The sequence below is a fragment of the Typopeltis vanoorti genome, chromosome 1 (genome assembly GCF_054136105.1).
Source record: "Typopeltis vanoorti isolate ZY-2024b chromosome 1, IOZ_Tvanoo_1.0, whole genome shotgun sequence".
NCBI lineage: Eukaryota > Metazoa > Arthropoda > Arachnida > Uropygi > Thelyphonidae > Typopeltis > Typopeltis vanoorti.
The window spans coordinates 88,303,508-88,326,848 of NC_143549.1; the positions used below are offsets into that span (position 1 = coordinate 88,303,508).

A 23,341-nucleotide genomic window follows, 5' to 3' on the forward strand; every position below is an offset into this window, starting at 1 on the left:
ATTTCTTTTGGCATTAAACCTTCGTTTACAAAGAATTTTATAACCACACGATACTGCATTTTATCCATTTCAAGGGATATAGACAACACTTTTGCTTCAGACAGCTGTATAAAACAACTATGTGATAGAACTTTTCAGACCACTCTCGTATAGTATAATCTAGTTAATTGTGACAGCCATTTATTTGGGACAAATCTCAAAAACCAAATCAAGTAAATTGCCAGAGTTTTCTTCACTTATCTGTGTCAGAAGATGCAGCACTCACCAACGTAATGTTAATCACTTGTAAATGTTTAGTTGATTTAAAGCTTCTTGCATCAGGAGTGCTAAAGGTCATACTGCACCAAACCACACTTATAAATGATTCATTAGCTATGTTCCTCCGTGCGTTTTTCACTTCTCTCTAACTCAGCTTGTTATTATTACCTTCTAAGGAGGAACAGTTTCATGTTGTTGTAGTGGTTTTTCATTTTCAGTCATTTTCTGACCCTAGATGACTTTGTAGGCAATGCCCACGAAGTGTTCCTGGTGAGATTTTTTTACAGCGTAGTTCACTAGGGTCAGGAGGATAAACTGAGTAGGGATTAAAGGGAAGACTAGCAATATAAAGCAGGAACTGCAAAAAATGAAAGGAATCAGCAAGGTGAGCAGTATGAAGAACAAGCAAGAAAGGGTAACTAGTATGTAAGGAAGACTAAATCAAATTTTGAGAGAAAATTGCCTAAGCAGGCCAAAGTAAATCCAAAAGTTTTTTTCACTATGTAACAAGCAAGAGAAGCAATGATTATGGAAAGATAACTTTACCCATTGCTGATGGTAGGAAAGTGACAGAAGCAGAAGAAATAGTTCACTTATTAAGTGATCACTTTGCAAGGGTATATCATCCAGGTGATGACTGTGCAGTTACTGAGGTGACAGTGACTGATGCGAGCATTGAGGTAGATGAACTGGAGGTAATCAGTATATTGAAAAATATCAGTGTGATATTTCAAGAGTTGGCAAAATAGCTCAGAGGATCACTTTGATGCTGAAGAACACATTGATAAGTAAAGATAGGGAGATTATCCCTCTTTATAAGACTATGATTTGGTCACCTCTGTTTCTTGGGGATTGGGAAGTGATGGAGAGAATTCAAAGACAAGTGACCAAGCTGGCAAAAGGTTTGGGGAATGTTCCCTATGAGGACAGATTGAGGGTAGTTGGATTGCAGAGTTTAGCTGACAGGCAGAGGAGAGGAGGCATAATAGAAACTTATAAGTTACTAAAGGGATTTGTAAGATTGACACAGAAGTACAGGGAGAGTAGGGGGAAACAAGAGGTCACACTTGGAAGTTGTCTAAGAATGTGGTTACTAAGAGTGTGGGGACCAGGTTCTTTACTTGGAGTGTGATAAATGAATGGAATGGATTGCCAGAGGTGGTGGTGAGCATCCCAACAGTGAATAGGTTTAAGGAGATGTATGATAGGTATTGTGTTAATGTATAGAGTGGGTCTCCCGTGATGAATAATTTAGCATATTCAAAGTTAGATTTAGATTTATTAATGGCTGTTTTGCAAAGACCACCCTCTGCCAACAACCAGAACCATCCTCAACAGATTCCCTATCAGCCAGCATTGTCCTACACTTAATAGAGATGCTAGACGGAACCTTTGCAGATCCAACTGGAATGTATTTGAGAAACAAAATTGACAATTCATTACAGCAATACCACCCACCCCTAGTTGCTATCCCAGATTTGTTAAACTAATCAAAACTGCAGCCAAAGCCTCTATTTCTAGAGGGCTACAGAAAACAATACATCCCATGCTGGAGTAGGAGAAACTGAGGAACTTTTAGCCAAATATGATAAGACCCAGCTATTGCTAAGGAGCTCATAGCAATGCTTGACAAAAACAGAAAGGAAAGATGGATCTCAACCATCCATGAACCTGCTTCACCAAATCTAGCTGGAAAAGCTGGTCACTTCTGAGAAAATTGGAAGGGGGAGGGCGCAGAACCAACAACACACAAACCGCCAAAGATAATTCCTGATCAAATGACTAATCATTTACTGAAAATCTCCAAGATATGTCCCAGCTCTATCAGAGAAATAACTGTGCAATCTTCCATCAGAAAAAAATCTAAATATGGGCCCTGAGCTTCCTGAACTTGTATGCTCAGCATCTCTAGAAGAGGTACAGGAAGCCTTTCTTTTAGGGTTACACGGTGATCAGCATTCATTTTAAAAATTTTTTGGAATTTACAACTGTGTTAAAAAACTTTTTTTATTATCCCGACGTTTTGATCTTCACATCAAGATCATCATCTGGAGGGCACATAAGTATACAGAACAAGCTGAGTTACATCATTAACTGTAAGCTAGAGAAACAATGATTTGATCACATGTTATTCTACTGGCGTGACCTCTGGTGAAAAAAAAATATATAATATAAAAATAAAAAAAATAAAAAATAAATTTTTACATCAGGCTAAATTCTATTTTTACAATGACAGGAATAAACATTCTTTTAGATGGTTTTCTTTCAGAAACAATTGGTCCTATTTTTAGTATTAAAATTCTTATTTTTGATTTACAATACTGGATTTTCTACAGTCCTGTTTATAGTTGTTCTTGGTGAGGAAGGTCGAATATATACCTTCCATATGTTTGGGATTTTTAAACCATCATTGTTGTTCAGATTGGGGTGGTTGCTGATAATCTCACAGGCTTCCTTGAATTTCCGTTCATACCATGTTCTAGTGTGATGTAGACAGCTGGTGGTTTTGCAGTCATTTCTGTGTAAGGCATAAATATATATATATATATTTTTTTTTTTTTTTTTTCACCAGAGGTCACGCCAGTAGAATAACATGATCAAATCATTGTTTCTCTAGCTTACAGTTAATGATGTAACTCAGCTTGTTCTGTATACTTATGTACCCTCCAGATGATGATCTTGATGTGAAGATCGAAACGTCGGGATAATAAAAAAAGTTTTTTAACACTGTTGTAAATTCCATAAAATTTTTTAAATGAAAGGAGGTACAGGAAGCCTTAAAACGCACCAAGAAGGCAAGGCTGCAGGAGTGGATAGTGTCCTCCCCAAGTTTCTAAAACATATTGACCAGCAAAGTCCAACATGGTAGGCAGGGTGCCCTTTTCTCAAAAATTATAACAACTGGAAAACTACCAAAAATGTGGCAGGAAGCCAAAATAATTGCTGTGCCCAAACCAGGGAAAGATCCAAATAATGTCAAAAATCTATGACATATCTCCTTGCTTTGCTCCACCTTTAAGCTCTTGGAAAGAATTCTCCTTAAAAGCATTTCACCACTCATTGAAAAGAGCACCACTCCTGATTGAACAAGGCCAGGAAGAAGTTGCTGTGATGATCAGGTCCTGGCCCTGATAACACAGATTAAAGCAGGCTTCCAGAAGAAACTTAAATCCAGAGTCACTTTCATTGACCTAACATCAGCTTATGGCAAAGTCTGGATCAGGGGCCTCCTCCGAAAGCTAGGCAATATTATAAGGTGCAAAAAAACTTTCCAGCTTTTTGAATCCATTCTCTCCAACAGAAAGATCAGGATCCATATTGGCAGAAAAAAGAACAGGCCCAGATTCCTCCACAGGACTCTGTGTTAGCCCCTTTACTCTTTAACATCTACATATCCGACTTACCACATACCAGCTCAAGCAAATATATGTATGCCGATGACCTAGTGATCCTACACAATCTACCTCCTTTGCCAACCTGGAAACAACCCTGAACACAAACCTGAACATCCTGGAAGAGTACAGTCATACCCCGACTTACGCGAATCCGGAGTTATGCAGTTTCATATATGTACTTATTCCTGTCCCGCTTCATGCCTCATCACTAGTCATATCTTTCTGGCACTGGCTGCATTCGCCAGTGTCACACATGCTGTGAACAAGCACTGACGTGTTTCGCGCGGTCTCCATTCATACACGATTTTTATAGTCTACAAACCTTGCGATTGTTTAATGTTATGTTCTTGATAAAAATTTTATCACATAAAAAATAATAATGTCATCCAAAAGACGCAAGTCCGATTCTTCTACAGCTAGCAAGAAAAGAAAAACATTGACTTTGGAAACAAAACTCAACATTATTAAGGATTTTGAAGGCGGAATGAAAATTTGTGAGCTAGCAAAGAAGTTTGATCTACAGGAATCCACAGTAAGAACAATCATAAAAGAAAGGTTTACAGATTTTGGAGGACATAGATTCTAACGAGGAATGAATTGTAGCCAAAGGTAAGGAATAAAAAAATCATTAGCTTGCAATGAAGAAATTTTGCGTGACACGAAAAAGACATTATGTCGTCAGACGAATCTATTAGATTTCATGAAACCATTGACATCGAAATAACTTTCTTTTTTTTTTATGTATGAAAAACTACAATTATGATTATATTTCTTAAAACATATATAGGTGTTTTTGTAAACCTTTGGTTCCAATTAACTAATATTTTGTATGTTTGTATGCAAAATTATACCGAGTTATGCGAATTCGACTTACACACTTTTTGTTGGTCCCACCTACCATGTAACTTCGGGGTATGACTGTACTTCAAGCAGTGATACCTGAAGCCAAATCCAACAAAAACTGGACAGAAGCCTAACCTAAAAAAAAAAAAGGCAGATCACCAACCTGTCTAACAAAATTAAAACGAAAAATAATATTTTAAGACTTGCTGGAACAACCTGGGGTTGTGGTGCAGAAGTCCTAAGGTTGTCTGCATTAGCTCTCACATTCTCTGCCACAGGATACTGTGCCTCCATCTGGGAAAGAAGTGCGACACTAACATTATAGATAGACAAGCCTCGATTAAAGAATTTAATAAAGTAATGAGCAACCCACTCCTGCCCCTGCACCAGACTCTCATAAATCCACCTAGTCTTCGCCTAAAAATCAAGAAACCCTTTCTGGTCCATGGACAAACTCTCTTCATTTGCCTCACCATCAACACCTGACATGTGGAGAGAACACTGGTCCAACAAATGGCTTCCTGGTTGAAGATCCCTGTGCTTCACAGCCTGGTTTTGCTCTTCCTAGGAAGATTTGGTCATCTATCAACAGGATCAGAACTAGCCAGGGGAGATGTGGCTACCTACTACATAAATGGAGACTGTCAGACCACCCTTATTGTGACTGTTTCCCCATGGCCCAGACAATCACTCATATTGTGAATGACTGCCCAAGGTGCCAATTTCATGGTGGTGGTGGTGGTGGTGGCGGCTTTCTGGACTGGACGTTGACCTGTAGCTGCTTTATATTCCTTTTGCCATAAGAATAAATAAATAAATTTGCTGCATACTTCAGTGTCAGTTGAGAATAAGGTTGGTGTTCCAGGCTAAATTTTTCTCTTGGACTTCTTAACACCTGCTGCTTAACCATGATATGAATAGTGGTCAGAAAGTTGAATAGAGTGGGGGGGGGGAACCTCATAACAACAAGGATAATATCAGTACTTTGCTGAGAGCAAGTCTTTAGATTAGGAAAGAAAGTGAAAGTAGTAGTAGTATGACATTGGGAAGGAAAATTTTAAATCTTACAGATCATCCCACTTGGCATTCTAGTGCAAAGAACATGAGGTTGAGAATGGCTGAGTGAAGATTCATCTTCACATGGAATGAAAACAGCATGCCGAAATAATTAAACATAGGTCTAATAGTTCCAATATTTCATCTTACACAGAGACATCATCTGAGAAATGTACAAACTGCAATAACACACGAAAACACAATAAGTGGAACATCTTGGATGAGAATCCTAAGTACTTGCAGAAGTGCCTTCTATTTATTAAGATTAATAAATAGAAGGATGTGTGAAATGGGTTGTGTGAAACTTCCCAAGAGTTGGAAAAAGTAATTCTTAGACCTCCTGCCCATCAGCCAAGGCCAGCTACCAGCATACATAGAGAGGAGCAAGGGGGAAGGATGCTCCACTTGGGCCTTGTGGTCTCACAAAAGGTTCTCCAAGAGGAAGAGGTGGAGGAATTTTTCCAGTCATTAGAGAAGTAGCTGACATAGAGAAAATGGAAACGCTGGTCCTTGTTGGAGATATAAACAGCAGAGCAGAAAATGAATTCATTTTCTACTTCCAGTAAATCTTCTTCCAGTGAAGAAGATTTACTGGAAATCTTGTAATTAGATTTACTGGAAATCTTCACTGGAAGAAGATTTCACTTGGAAATCTTCCTCCAGTGAAGAGAGCTCACTGTGATCTCTTCACTGGAAGAAGAAACTCTGGTGTATAAGAAGGCAGTATTAGCGCTATTGTATAAACTGAATAAGAATTTAGCAATAGGGATTGATGGAATACCAGCATGGATGATGGTAAAAGAGTGTCCTGCTGAACTGGCTATTCCTTTAACCAGGCTAATTTGAGCCTCAAAACAGAGAAGATTCTGCAGAAGCGGAAAGAATGTATGCTAATCCCATTTGTACAAGGGTGCTGCAAACATTAATATATATATACAATTATCGACCAATAAGTATCTCAGGAATAGTGGTGAAGATTTTGGAAAAGTTGGTTAGGACTTGCATTCAGAAATGGATTGACAGAGAATCTCTCATTTGTAATGAACAGCATGGGTTTACTAAGGGAAGGTCATGTTTTAGCAACTTGCTCACATTCTATAACGATGTTACCATTGAGCTAGACAATGGGAATGCATACACCATAATACTTTTGGATTTTGCATAAAAATACAGCACAGAAGACTGTTGCATAAATTGGAGAATATAGGATTGGATTATAAACTATTGGCATGGATAAGAGGATGGCTGCCTGACAGATATCAGAGAGTGGTATATAAGGAATGCGAGTCTGCACGATTTAAGGTAACCAGTGATGTACCACGATCAGTCCTTGGTCTAACTGTTATTGAGTTATTCAATCCATGCATTAATAACATTGGGAAGGATTTGACAGGTGATATACAGCTGATGATATAATAACTGCAAAGATAGGTAGAGTGACCAGGAATGCGATAGATATGCAGTATATTCACAGGATGATTTGAATAGGCTGGAATTGTGGGTATGGAAAATGAGTGACAGTTCAACATCAGTAAATGTCAAGCCAGGCAGTTTGGTGTGATTAGATATCTAATATTGTATTATATTGGTGGGATTATGCTAGATGAAACTGATCAGATTAGGGATCTTCTAGTGTTAGTAGATAGGAATTTAAAGTTCAGGGGGGCCATGCAGTCATGCCAGCCAGTATGTACATGCTAACTCTTACCACCATCCTTCACAAAAACTTGGAGTCATTAACACCTTCAAAAACACAGGTGTAGCAATTTGCTCTAATGAGCAAGCTCTTATGCAAGAATTACAAATTATTAGTAATGCATTTACAAACAATGGCCATAGTAAAAATACCACAATAAAATTCTTCATAAAACTTCACCTAAAAATGCAAATAATTATTATAGATTATAGTAAAACCATAGCTATCCCATACATGAAAGGGTTATCAAATAAAATAAATAGAATTCTACACCATTACAACCTTAATGCTACTTCTAAACCACCTAAAAAATTAAAAAGCATATTCAACTCTTCCAAGGATCCCCCTCCCTTGGCCCACCCTGAGGTATACCGAATCCATTGCATTGCTAAAATTCGATGCATTAAAATCTGTAAAAAATAAAAAATAATTTTAAAAATTCCAGATTAAATTTAACAATATTTTTAAAGCAGGCCTCTCAGATCACGCTCTTAGTACCCTACACCAAATTGATTGGAAAGGTATTTGTTCCTTACATTATACAAAAAAACCTGGTATGAATGCAAATTTAAGGAAGCCTGTGAAATTTTGATCAGGCAGCCTAATGTGAACAATAATGGTGACATAAAAATCCCAGGAATTTGGATTGTTCAAATTCAGCTCAGCCTATATAACTTCTTTCAAGTTTTCCAGCAAACCCTTACTTAGTACTCTAAGTAATAATTTTGGCCCTTATTGGCCACCATGAATACTGTTTTGGTTCTAATTTATCTGTGAGCACATTGCTTATTATAGCTTTTAGTGATTTGTAACTAAACAGATAACAGGACTCTAGCTTTGATGTAATAGTGTTTTTTTTTTTTTTTCACCAGAAGTGTTAATGGTTGGTCAAATTAGTGTGACTTTAGCATGCCATGTAGATTGTAATGTAGCTTATTTCTTTGTATATGTGAATACTCCAGATGTGAAGGTTGAAACTTGGATGATTACTTTGATTTATATTAAACTGAAGTTTTATTATAACATAGTTGTTTCTACAATTTTAAAAATTAATTAGTATATATTTATTTTGATTGCAAATCCAGTCTACAGTTTTTCTTATGACAGCACATTCAGCTCTTCTTTCTCATTTAATCAACCTCATGCATAAATCACCAAAACTTCTAGGATATATATTTCTACTTTAAATTCTGATCTCTGAACCATTTCTTCAATGGTGTTCTGATAACCAGGTTAAATTCTATACATGCAAAACTTGATACCTTTTCTTCTTTTAAAAAAGAAATCTTAACTTTCATTCTAATTTTTGGCATCATTGAAATTTAAATCTGTGGGCAAGACATAATTCCACTTCTTAGGAACTGTAATATCCAATCTTGATTTGTATAAACAGTTACAATTATTGTCTCCTCAGTATCCAAGAAATTAAGTTTTGTCATTTGTTCCAGACACTGTTTTACCTCTGAATAACTGTGAAGTCTATACAAACTGCAGCTCTATTGAATAAATTACAAAACTGAATACTGCTGTCACATTTGACACATGCTGAGAGAGAGTGAGCAATAAGTTGATTCACAAACTTCCCCCTTTTGTCACCAATTCACAATTTGCTGCTACTTGTATTTTTACCAATGTTTTTATGGTCACTGTTTATTAGAAGTGGCTTTGGCATTTCTATCACTTTTCCTAATTCTACTAAAATATGCCACAGTTCCAACTCCAGATTTACAGAACTAATTTTTCTTCCTCTTCAATTATTCCAACTGCTGTATTTCTTTGCAACAGCTTCCCCTCTTATTTCTTACGGATTATAATCTTTATAGCTAACGCTAACAATTTTTAATTTCTCTTCAACTTTCTGCCTACAGCACCAGTATGCTACAGGTTAAAATACCATTCATGTGAAATGATCATAAAAAAAAGATAAAATAAACTTAAATAAATTCAGTTTTTAAAGTTTTAAAATTATGTATACAGCATAGTTGTGATAATAAATGCTATTATGAAGAATGCTTTGATGGGTTCTGACTCCTACTTATTAGTTTTTCTTTTAATAGCAATATTTTTATCTATAATACAGAAATATATATCAAAAGATTGTTTATCACATAATTCACTTTACAATTTCTATGCTGTATAGGTTACCATCCTTTGCTGTTATTAATTCAAACTAATGAATTGTATTCACTAAAAATTTCAAGTTAATGCAATTCCAGAAAGATCGCATCGTTTTGTAATTGTGGTACGGTTTACTTTTTTTTTTTTTTAATTAGAATCCAATTTACAGTGGTAAGTGAACCACCTGAAGACTGCCAGGACTTAGATTGTGAAGATATTGGATATGCCTTTATTGATCTGAAACAGGTTAGTTTCAGAATAAAAATATTTAAAAGATTAAATGCAATTACATTTATCTTTCACAGTAAACATATTACAGTATGTCATATTCACTCAATATGTTGCTCTTTTTAAAGTGAATTAACACCATAACAAACTATTCTTTTGGTGTCTACAGGCTGGCTGTAGTGAAGATTAGTTTAATTGGTTCACCTTGAGTCTGGTCTGAGCAAGTAAAGGTTCCTATGTTACTTTGTGTTTGCAAATTAAATGCATTCTTGAACTGATATAATTTAGTTCCTAATTTTTTCCCAGTCAACAAAATCTCCTCTTGGTTACCATCAATGAAAGATAAATGGTCTCTCTCTCTCTCTGTGTGTGGTGTTTACCAAGTTCACTTAAGTGTCTCCACTCATATTTTGGACCAACAGGATGTTCTGTTGAAAAACAACTGCAAAGGACACCAGTCTTACATCAACAACAATCTTCTGCTTCTTTTCAGCCATTTTCTGTCCACTGCTGGATGAAGGCCTCCTCCATTTCTTTCCACCTTTCTCTGTTCTTGGCAATGGTTGACCAATTTTTCCCAACAAATTTTGACAGTTCATCACTCCACCTTCTTTTAGGACGTCCTCAGCCTAGTTTCCCTTCTTTTGGAATCCAGTTCGTTACTATAGTGGTCCATCGCACATCTTCTCTCCTGGATAGATGTCCAGCCCATTTCCATTTTAGTCGCTTATGGTGAAGAATGATGTCAGTGATGTGAGTCTGGCTTCTTATCTTTTAATGTGATGCCTAGCATCAATCGCTCCATTTTTCTTTGAGTTGTTAGTTGTTGTTGACTAACAACATCAACAATAATAAACCTGATAAATCATGGAGTGGACACTGTCTACAATATCCTGTGGTCTAATACTCACCTTTTACAGTGGTGCAGGCTTAGGTTTGATCAGTTATTTAAAGATAGTGCTGAAGCACTTCTACACCACCCAAATATAAATCGGAATGACTGTCTCTCTATTGCCAAGATTTGAAGAGTCTCATCCTCATAAATGACAAGCAATAATGCCCCCCCCCATGCATTTATTATTTAATTTAATGTAGTACAATGTTGTCATTTATGTAATTTATTTGCAATCACTTAATTTTAAATTTTTAATTGTAACTGTCCACTAGGTGGGATCTGGCACGTCGCTCAGCTGTGTAAATAGGATTAACATTCTTTCTTATAGCTTCTGGTTGAAATATATGGTAATAAAATTACTATGTTCTAGTGATTACATGGCACAAGTTCCATTAAAAATTTGTGAACTGGTTTTCCTGTTTTGCATGATGAAGAAATCTGAATTTCTGAGAGAAAATTTCCTTCTGCCTCAGTATGAGGCTGGATAACTCACTTTCACATGAAAAGCCATTATAAAAGTTCCTTCTAAATTGTACATGTTTTTGGTCATAAAGTGTTACAAAATAAAGACTTATTGTTACATAGACCATATATTTATAACGTACTTGTGTTCTTACAAATTGCCTACCGGTTTTGCTAGTAACTGACTAGCTTTCTCAAGGCTTGCATAGTACAAAAAAGGTAAATGCAAAAAAGGTTTAAAAATATAAAGATCTGTTAGGTAGCTAGGGTGACACGTTTGCGTGACATAACTACTCAGCATCATGAACACGCGTAATATGATTATCAGCTCTGTTGAACTGAGGGAGTTAATTAGATTTTTCCAGGTATCGTTCAGAATGGCCCCTTGATTTCTGTTTAGGTTACTTCCCGTACGTAGTACAACTGCCACTTCTTTAAATACTCGATGTCTGTAATCCTCGTCTATGTAGGGCATGGAGCTGTTATTCCAGTCTATAGTGTGGTTCGAAGTTGAAAAGTGATGTGCCGATCCTGAGGTGATCATTCTGTTGTGATTAACATCGCCTGCATGTTCTTTCTGTCTTATTTCCAGGCTTCTCGAAGTCTGTCCAATGTAGGAAAGACCGCACGTGCATGGAATATTATCCAGGTGTGTATAATATTCCATGCACGTGTGGTCTTTCCTACATTGGACAGACTTCGAGAAGCCTGGAAATAAGACAGAAAGAACATGCAGGCGATGTTAATCACAACAGAACGATCACCTCAGGATTGGCACATCACTTTTCAACTTCGAACCACACTATAGACTGGAATAACAGCTCCATGCCCTACATAGACGAGGATTACAGACATCGAGTATTTAAAGAAGCGGCAGTTGTACTACGTACGGGAAGTAACCTAAACAGAAATCAAAAGGCCATTCTGAACGATACCTGGAAAAATCTAATTAACTCCCTCAGTTCAACAGAGCTACAGTACGCGAATAATCATATTACGTGTGTTCATGATGCTGAGTAGTTATGTCACGTGAATGTGTCACCCTAGCTACTTAACAGATACTAATGGTTCTTTGTATTTTTAAACCTTTTTTTGCATTTACCTTTTTTGTACTATGCAAGCCTCGAGAAAGCTAGGCAGTTTGTAAGAACACAAGTACGTTATAAATATATGGTCTATGTAACAATAAGTCTTTATTTTCTAAAAGTTCCTTCTGTTTAGAGATTTCTTTTTATTTTATTTCATCTCTGTAAATTGGTTTTTATACTCTAATTGTTGAGTATTTACACAAGGGTTCAATTCTGATTGGTGCAATGACTGTTAACTGTTTTTTTTAGAATCCAGAAAATTATTGACTCGAGACCAAATAAAAAAATATATACGTTTAATGAAACTAAAACATATACGTTTAAATAATATTACATATATAACTACAAAATTAACCGGATCCAAGGCCTTCTAAAATAAATCTAAACATTAGAGTTTCTTATCCAAAAATATTAAAATCATTCATTCTCTGACTCATTCTTAAACACCTTGTTTTCATAACAACAAAATTGTTCATCAGAGTCAGTTCCTTTGTTAGGCCCTTTCCAAAAATATAAAATTTTTCATCTTTTTTTCCATGGGATCCTTTTTTATCTCCTTTATGTAGCATACAATATTATTCCTCCTGTTTCACTGAAGTATGAATATTTTTACCTCTTGCAGTTCTATTTTACTCGCAATTTACTAATTTTTGTACCAGAGAAAAAGAGTTTCTTATACTACTTCATAAACAACATATTTAAGTTGAGCTCTTCATGTTAAGCCACTTTACAGTTTCAAATTTCACCAAGTGCTTTTTCCATAGTAATCCAGTATCCTTAAGATAGAAGATGAAACTTTCCTTTCAGTGTTTCCTTGAACATTCAATTAGAACGTCGACTGCAATATTTTCTTTTATTTACTAAATACTTATTGACATTCTCAACTCCTCCAGTTTAAAGACACAATTCTACAATTCCTTTTTGGAATCTTCTATTAATATTTTTCCGACTGTCACGTAAAACTTAAAATCTTTCTACAGTCTGCATTCTTAAACTTCCATTAGCTCTCTCTTTTTCTCCTCATTACTGCAATACCAAATACTCTCTCTTGTCAGCTGTCAATCACCCATCAAACTCCTAGGCAAGCATGCACACTCCATGTAAATGGCAAGTGAGAAGTTACGTATAATGGTTGACACGTTGTTAACATAATAAGAATGCCTTTACAAAACACAATAAATATCTCAACACTTAATAATTTTAAATTACAATAAAAAGGATTGAAAGTTACATAAACTTTCAAATGCTTTACAATTCATTTTGAAAATAATAATATCAATAACAGGCACGCTGCAAGTGCCAATATACGTATTATGAAACTAAAACAAATGATATATTAGAATAGAGAAACAATTGTAAAAAGATTCATAATTGTAAATTATGATTATTTTTACACTTCCATCCTAGAACTGATATACAGCTTCCACAGATGATCCCCTGGTTCTTGGACTGTTTTGTCATATATTGAAAAATTTCCTTTGAATCAATTTTATAAAACCACTTTAATATCTTAAAAGTTTCTAATAATATGTCCCCTCTTTTCTGCCTATCAACTGAACTTTGTAACCCACATGCCTTCAACCTATCCTCATAGGGAGCATTCCACAGACCTGCCACCAGCTTGGTCATTCATCTCTGAATCCTCTCTGCCATCTCCTAGTCCTCAAGTAACACATGTGACCAAATCTGTGTAGAATAGTCAAGATGCAGCCAAAAAGTCATAGCTTTATGAAGAGGGATGATAACTTCCTTACTTGTTAGCCTCTTTTTCAACATCCAAGTAATCCTTTCAGCTAGTTTACAATATGCCCTCCCAACCTCAACTCTCTGTCCACCATTATCCCCAAGTCCCTAGCTTCATCAATTTCCTGAAATTCAGTGCAATTGCCAATTTATCTAAGCCATCACCTTTATCAACTTTGTTTTCCCCAGTTTTGCATCATCAGCAAACAACTGAATATTCCTCCTTAAATCTTTCCCTATATCATTGATATACAAATTAAAAAGCACTGGCCTAGTACAGAATCCTGATGTACTCCACTACATCATTCTTCTAGATAGAATCTAGAAGAATGATGTAGTCACTATCATTCTTCTAGATTCTATTCCGCCATCTCTGGTACCTGTCTGTCACAGGACCCCCCCCCCCAATCCATGCTACTAGCTTCATATCCATTCCCAGTTGCTCCAACTTTTGTAATAGTTTTCAATGTGGTATTCTGTCATATGCTTGCAAAGTCCAGCAGTATCAGGTTTTAGCCATTTCCACTGTCACCTATTCTAAAATGTGAATAAATTACTAAGACAGGATTATACCCTTTACAAAGCTGTGCTGCCCACTATAGAGTATTGCATCACTATCTACTCATTGTTGGATTTTACCTTTAACCAACATTTCCAGTGCTTTAACAACCATTCCTGATATATTAATTGGTCTGTAGTTTGTTATTTTTGTTTTGGAGCCATCTTTATGCAATGAGATTATCTTACCCCTCTTTCTCCCCCCCCCCCCTCAGAACCCTGCCATGGTTGAAACTTAGATTAACAACTTCGTCAGAGGCAATGCCAATTCTCTAGCACCTTCATATAGTACACGAGCTGACATGTCATGCAATACTACTGTTGTGCTCGCATTGATATTTTTCAATATGCAGAACACCGCCTGTTCATCAACCTCAATTTTGATATTGAGGTTGATGTATACCGCATCTCTGTCACATCAGCAACTGCAAAATCTCCACCTGGATGATATACCTTTGCAAAATGATTACTGAGCAACTGAACTATTGTTTTTATTGCATCTGTCACCTTCCTACTATGAGCTTGTTTAAAATCATTTTACCATAGTCATTTTTCCTCTTAATTGCTACATAAGAAAAAAACTCTCTTGGGTTTACTCTGGCCTGCTTAGCTAATTTTGGCTTTCATACCATATTAGTCACTCTTCTTGCTTGCACTCTGTACTGCTCATGAGGATGCTGATCATCTTTTACTTTAACTCCACAGTGTTATTTTTTTGCATCTCTTGCTTTATATCTCTACTTAGTCACTTAACTCCCACTTGATTTATTCTCCTTGAGTATGCAGTCTGATACTGCTTCTCTCAAACAATCTCTCATCACTTCATGTACTACTAACATTCTTTCTTTCTTTCTTTGTAGCATCTCAAGCTACGGCACTGCTGCAAGATGATGCTTCCTAAATTATCAGAAATAGTATACAGGGGGATGTGAGTTGCAAGATTTAAGGTAACCAGTGGTGTACCACAAGGATCAGTCCTTGGTCCACTGTTATTCATTCTGTACATTAATGATATTGGGAAGGATTTAACAGACAACATACAACTATTTCCTGATGATGCAAAGATATGTAGGGTAATCAGGAATGCTGCTGATATGCTGGAATTGTGGGCATGAGAAAATGGATGTCAGTGCGATGTCAGTAAATGTAAAGTCATATACTTTGGCATGATTAAGATATCCAGTGTTGTATTATATTGATGGGATCAGGCTAGGGATCTTGGAGTATTAGTTGAAGTTCAGGGACCATGTAGCAAAGATTGCAAATATAACTCAAAAGATAATTAAACAAGTGGACAGACTTATGTGTTCCTCGTACATGTTGTTTATTTCTTAACGCTATATATTAGAACAAACAAAAATAAGTAAATAATTAATTTATTAACTTATTGCTGATATTTCGCTGGTGATATAACCAGCATCTTCAGAGCACAAAACATAGTTTGTCACAATACACGAGACTATAACAACATGGTGTAATCAATGGACTAGTTAAACAAAATTGTAGCAGCAACACAAAGACTAGAGTCCTGATTTTGGCGCCCTCTATCTGGAAAAAAAAAAAATTTGCAGCTATCACATAAGACTAGAGTCCTAAACTGAGAAAAAACCAGTACTAGTTTTTTCTTAAGATGACTGTCTCCCAGATTTTAGGCAAATTTATACAGCCATATTTATTGAGATTTGGAGTGTGTTTCAGGGCTTCTGTTGCCTCTAAGAATAATCTCTCCGACTTGTAAGAGCTTCTGTGCAGTACTTTTGTGTTCTTCCAGTTGATCCTGTGTGCAGGGGTATCCAGAGCATGGTCTGCTAGGTCCGACTTGCCATAGTGATAATGCCGGACATATCGTTTGTGTTCACTGATGCGGATATGCACAGTTCTTCCTGTTTGACTGTAGTAGGCTTGATTACATGAGCAGGGTACTTCGTAGATTTCTGGATGGCTAGAGGGGGAATGCTGTCCTTGGGTGAGTGGATAAGGGTTGCTAATTTGCCACACGGTCTGAATGTGGTGCATAGTTCATGTTTATTAAGAATTCTTGCAATCTTTTCGGATGTGCCTTTAATGAGATGGTGACTGTTTTGTTGTAGTTCTCTGTGGTGGATAGTGGGAGGGGTTTCTTAGGGGCAGTTAGTATTTTGTTTATCTTATGGGGATTATAGCCATTGGCCAAGAAGGTGTGGCATAAGTGAGCCAGTTCAGCAGCAAGAGCATTGTCATTGGAACAGATTGCTCTCGCTCTGTGGGTTAGTGTTTTTAAAATGCCATATTGTTGAGAAGGGTGATGGTGTGATTGTTTGTGTAAATATCTCCCTGTATGTGTGGGTTTTCTAAAAACTGAAAATGATAAGGAACCATCTGGATACCCCTGCACACAGGATCAATGGAAGAACACAAAAGTACTGCACAGAAGCTCTTACAAGTCAGAGCGATTGTTTTTAGAGGCAACAGAAGCCCTGAAACACACTCCAAATCTCAACAAATATGGCTGTATAAATTTGCTTAAAATCTGAGAGACAGTCATCTTAAGGAAAAATTAGTACCGGTTTTTTCTCAGTTTAGGACTCTAGTCTTATGTGATAGCTGCACAATTTTTTTTTTCAGATAGAGGGCGCCAAAATCAGGACTCTAGTCTTTGTGTTGCTGCTACAATTTTGTTTAACTAGTCCGTTGATTACACCATATTGTTATAGTCTCGCATATTGTGACAAACTGTGTTTTGTGCTCTGAAGATGCTGGTTATATCAGCAATAAGTTAATAAATTAATTATTTACTTATTTTTCTGTGTTCTAATATATACCGTTAAGAAATAAACAACATCAAAAGATAATTGTAATATGGAAAGGAACGTTCACATGGAAAAATAAGGATGTTGTTTTGCCTCTTTACAATGCCTTGATAAGACCTCACTTGGACTATTGTGTACAGGTCTCGTCTCCTGGTTTTTTCCATTGTGATTCTGATACAGTGGAGAGAGTACAAAGGACAGTGTTAAAAATGATATCAGGATTGTGAAATACTGATTAAGACAGATTGAGAATTTGTAGACTGTAGACACTAGCAAACAGGAGAAAGAGGGGTGATTTGATTGAGACTTAGAAACTTCTGAAAGGTCATACAGGATTTCATTTTATGGAGGTGGGGAAAGGACAAAGGCTAGAGTAGTTCATGATAGGAATGGATTGTCATTGGATGATGTGTGGGTGCAAGCAGGGTGAATAAATTCAAGAATAAGTACGATAGCTGGTGGATGTAGTATGTGGTCTCCCTCGATGAGTCTGTGACTCCCTGGAGGTCTCTCTTAATAATAATAAAGATTGCATGGTCACTCTCCCCAGTTGAAAACAGAGTGTCTACCTTGATTATGGATATATCTTCTGATGCTATTACCAGATCAAACACAATCAAACTCACCCCTTGTCCCATCTATAATGTGTTGTTTCTGGTAATTATCCCTTAGCAACTGTATAAATTCCACTTCTCTCTTACCGTGCCCTTTCCTCCCTCCAATCTAGTTGATGTCTGCCTACATTCATTGTGCTAATCTGTCGATACATGGCATGTACATTTTCCTGCGAATCCCCTGTCTATAGCAGCAACCAACCAATCATATATTTGGTCTGATTGGCCTTTATCTCATACCACACAGCTTCATTATACTAGTAGTCATTGTACTGAGAGTTAGAGAGTTCTTCCTTTATATAAATGATATATGTACCGTATAACATTTATATAAAGATAATATGAATTTAAAACATGCCATTATAGCGTTTTCTGTCGTCTTCCTATGAAATGTTTATTTCATTAGGGAAATCGCATACAGTAAAATAAAATTGAAGATGTTTTAGAAAATGGGAAAGCATATTTTTCACAGTACTCTATGCTGTTTCTGTTAAACTTAAAGATAATCTCAAAAATAACCATAATCAACATATTTGAGTAAATATTTTGTCACATTAAAATTTACATCATTAAACTCTACTTTACTATATTAGTTAAGAAAAGTTTTCAAAACACTTAAATGGTTTTTTCAGTACTCCCACATGCACTGTGAACATCCTTCCCTTGCAGATCTTTATGCCATGGTGCTGCTGCTTTAAGCTGCCTTGCAGTTCCACATGATCACTTTTATCAAATTGGAAGCAATGTAGCCACCTTAGTTATAGATCTTCTGATCCTGTAACAAGATCCAAAATTCTCATACTGCAAGTCCCCTTCGTGATATTCTGCTTCAAGTAATTATCTCTCAGTAAGTGTATAAATTCCATTTCCTTCATGTAGCTCAACCCTATCCTATGTATGTCACCCCTGTCCTTGGGACACGGGGTGACATACGACTAAGGAAAGTGATCAGAGCTTATTCCACCTTTACCACGAGTTGCCTCAGACCTGAAAATACTTCAGGTGCAAACTTGACTTGCTTGTTTGCTTACTTGGGGGAAAAAAGGATTAAAACCAAGTTTATAAAATTGCTTGGTATCTTTAACGTATAGTATACCTAAGGTAAAAAACTTTCTACATATATATATTTTTTAAAAATACTTATATCACTATAAAACAGAGGGAGAATGAAAAATAAAATATCATCTATTCATTTCTAAAGTGGCTAGTTTTGTCTTACCAGAAGACTTCATCAGTTGCATAACATAGAAGTGGAGAGAAGAAAAAAAATCAGAGATAATTGAGTTCCACAAACAAGCTAAGAATCATTGAAAATGATTCTTAGCTTGTTTGTGGAACTCGATTTCATTTAAACCTAGCTAGGACTTCTGAGCAAGGAAGAGTTTACAATAGTGGTGATATCAAGAGTAGGCACAAGTCTGTATCCATCTACACTGTATCATTTAATCACTTAATTCACATTTAATATTTAAGTTACTAACAGTGCATCATGGTTCAGAGATATGGGGATGTATAATTAGGGATCAGAGGTGTATTGATGAATTATTATTACATAACCTCTGCTGGTCCAGCAAATCTCTGGAACCAATGGTGCTAGAAAATTGGTGGTGTACTTGTGTGATATATACCCCACTTGAGAGATTGAAAAATCTAAGCATAGTGTATAGGCATAAAGGAGACTTGTAAGTTTAACACCCCAACCGGCCATGATGTCCAGCTAAATCTGGATACGATTCTGTAACATCTATAGAATAACATGGATAACAAGTGCAGTTTGGTCTCTCTCTGTTTCATCCACATTGCCGGTAGGGAGGTTAATATCTCCAATTTTAAATGATCAATTTTGTGAAGAATTATAGTAGAGATAGCATACCTAACACCTGATTTTGGTATTTAGTGCAAACAAGATGGATCCATCTTATTTATGAGAAAATATAAACTCATTGCTACCTATAAACTCAACTCAGAAGTCCTAGCTAGGTTTAAATGAAAGTAAAAAACAAGCTAAGAATCATTGAAAATCAATAGATTACCATCAAATTCAGATACCATCAAATTCAGATGTAATTATTAAACGATTGTGGTATATCCGAAAAGAGAATCTTGTTGCAGAGTCTTTTAAGATAACTCTCTGGATATTGTAGTTAATTCTTCTTGTAAGTCATCTTGGTTTGTGGTGTATTGCATAGTTTCTTAAGCATATGGATAATGCTAAGTTTCTATGATATATGATGTGACGAGTTGAAATGGAGGAAATGTCCAGTATTCGTAAGTTTTCTATACACAGACAGGTTGATACTGTTATTGGTTTGTTTCTTTATTAGGATGTCTAGGAATGGAAATTTTTAATCTGAATTTGATGGTATGGTGGAAACTATTGATTTGGTTGAGATAATCCATTAGTTCTTCTTTCTTATGATTCCAAATGATAAAGATGTCATTTACATATCTGTACCAAGTTTTAGGTTTTGGGGTAATGTGAGATAAGATTTTATCTTCTAGATCTTCTAGGTCCATGAATAAGTCTATTTTAGGAATAGCAGTAGGTTTTAAGGCGAAATTGAATCCTTTTTTGAGAATTGAGATCTCAGGTTTTGTTAAAATGTGTTTAGATAGGTTCATTATCACTTGGTTATCTGGTAGAGACAGATATGTAGATGACATCTTTATCATTTGGAATCATAAAAAAGAAGAAGTAATGGATTATCTCAACCAAATCAATGGTTTCCACCATACCATCAAATTCACATTAGAAATTGAAAAAGATTAAAAACTTTCATTCCTAGACATCCTAATAAAGATACAAACCAATAACAGTATCAACCCGTCTGTGTATAGAAAACTTACAAATACCGGATGTCACCTCCATTTCAACTCGTCACATCATATATCCCAGAAACTTAGCATTATCCATATGTTTAAGAAAAGAGCTATACATTACACTACAGACCAAGATGACTTACAAGAAGAATTAACTACAATATCCAGAGAGCTATCCTTAAATGGTTATCCTAAAAGACTCTGCAACAAGGTTCTCTTTTCGGATATACCACAAAGACAATGTGATGACACCCAATACATCAGTACTATAACTATTCCATTTGTCAGCAGCATTTCCAAAAAATTGGCTATCCTTCTAAAACCACACAATATTAGAGTAGCATTCAAGCCAGTCAATACTATTTGGAAATTTTTAAGATCACCGAAAGACCCTCATCCATTCTACAAGTACTCTGGAGTATATAATATACCTTGTTCCTGTGGTGTTAATTACATTGGTCAGACCTCTAGAAGCTTCAAAACGAGACAGAAGGAGCACATAAGCTATGTTAGAAACAACAGACAAGATATCTTAGGCCTTTCTTCTCTCTTTGCCTCTACCAACCATCTTATTGAGTGGGATAAGAGTCATATGCCCTATATAGAAGAGAACTACCATTCCAGAACCTTCAAGGAGGCTGCTATGGTCACCCATTCAACAGGAAACCTAAATAAGAATCAAGTTGTAATCCTACCGGAAATTTGGAAAACTTTAATTAGATCACTAAACATCAAAGAAATGAACTTTCACGCCAATTACATTATGTCTCGTAACAAATACATGTTCCCAAGACACATGCATTGTCTTGCACTGTACTAATTTTGTATGAATTAGAACTCAGTTAAAACCTAGTCTGTTACCTTCATATCGCTTACCAATTGTATCCCTGAAGATGCCGATAGCAAAAATTGGTGAAACTAGTAGGATAATAAATATTACCCACTTGACTAACATTCCTAAAATGTTTTATAGTTCTTATATAAATAGTCAAGAAAGAAAATCACACTAAGTATAGAATGTTATTTTCAGGCAATAATGATCACGGAAAGGAAGGAGTAGCAGTAGCATTCAACACCAAACATAAAGATAAATTTCTTGCTTGGAAAGCAGTTTCAATTAGATTTATGGGGGGAAATGGCAATGAAACTTATTTGTGCATTATGATCAAACAGAAGATTCTTCTAAAGAAGAAGTGGAGGGATTTTTTTTTTGGTAAGAGTATGGAAAATAAATATCAAGAAGTGGCAAAATGTTCTGGAGGCTATTGAAGAAGCTCAAAAATGGAGGAAAGAGTACAGTAAAGAGAATCAAAGAGGAATGAAAACTGGATAAGTATATCCTAGATGTCTGGAGTAAGTACTTTGAAAGACTGTTAAATGAACTAAGCAATGACAGAACAGTATTAGAAAATTTTCAGAGAAATGCAAAAGAGGAGTACACATCAATATTTCAGGTAGAAAAAACTGTCAAAAACTTGAAATGTGGAAAGGCAGCTGGAAGAGCTGATATTCGATCAGAAATGCTGAAATATGAAGGTATAAAAGTTTTGCAGTGGTTACACTGCATAATTCAGAGTACCTTTTCAGAAGGGTGGAGCCATAGTACCCATCTATAAAAAAAAAAGGGGATTAAGCTGAATGTGAGAATTACAGAGGAATTTCTCTACTAAGTATTTCAGGTAAGATTTTATGCAAGTATACTTGAAAAGATGTTAAGAAAGATTGTGGAAGAGAAATTTCAGGCCACATAAAGGTTGTCAAGATCAGATTTTTACTTTAAGAGAAATAGTTGAGAAATTATGGAAATATGACAAGGATCAGAATTTAAGTTTTGTTGATCTGGAAAAGTCTTACAACAAGGTGCCCAGAGAAAAGCTTTTCAAAACAATATAATTATATGGGGTGAATGGAACATTATACAGAGCAATACATAGTCTATATTCATGTTGTCAGTCAGCAGTTAGAATTGAAGGAAATATAGAAGGATGGTTTGATGTAAAATCTGGAGTAAGACAAGGATGCACATTATCTCCACTCTTATTCATCATCTATATGGAGTACATTATGGAAGAAAGTGGCATTAGGCCTGATATTAGAATTGGAGATGTCAAACTTAGCTCTTTGCTTTATGCAAATGATGTTATACTCTGAAACACATCTAGTGCAACTCTCCAGGGTGCTGTAACAAATCTGACATGAAAATCAGCAATAAAAAGACCAAAACTCTGAACAAGAGCATAGAAAACTTCAGCTGCATTCTGAATGAACATCCTATAGAACAAGCAAAATATTTCAGCTATTTAGGCACAGTTTTTTAGTATTATTTAGTATTTAGTATAGATGGCAGGTTAAATCCGGAAATATACAACTGAATAAGCATAGCTGATATGGAGGGTAGCCTCCTGAATAAATTTATATGGAATAAGAGAGAAATTAATTAAACCACCAAACTAGCAATATACAAGACAGTGTTCAAACAATTTTTAAGTTATTGATCTGAAAGTTGGGTTAAAAATAAAGCACTTGATCAAAGACTAGAGATCACGGATATGAGGGTTCTGAGAAAAATTAGGGGAGTGAACTGATGGCATCAATGGCAGAATCATATTAAAATGATCTTGACATTATTAGCAGTCAAGAATGTGTCAACAGAGCTAATCTAAGGTGGTATGGCCACTTAAATAGAATGGGTGAGGAAAGGTTAGCAAAACAGGTGTTTAATGCCAAGATAGATAAAGAAACCAGAGGAAAGCCAAGGTCTAGGTCAAGGATGGAGGA

The 23,341-nt window shown here is 35.9% G+C and overlaps 1 protein-coding gene across 5 annotated transcripts in view; it reads left to right on the top strand.

Moving 5' to 3' along the window:
* The window catches only part of LOC150110185 (protein fantom-like), a 588,918-nt gene that overhangs the window by 523,431 nt on the left and 42,146 nt on the right, over window positions 1-23,341 (top strand). For 4 of the 5 annotated variants that reach the window (XR_016548253.1, XR_016548255.1, XM_090391966.1 and 1 more), the window contains one exon: window positions 9,522-9,612. Coding sequence is in view for 2 of the 5 variants with exons in the window: in XM_090391966.1 (XP_090248092.1) it covers window positions 9,522-9,612 (91 nt within the window). In the remaining 3 variants the exon portion in view is untranslated. Of the gene's footprint in view, window positions 1-9,521; window positions 9,613-23,341 lie in introns of those variants that run through there. The other variant, XR_016548256.1, reaches the window with a different exon arrangement.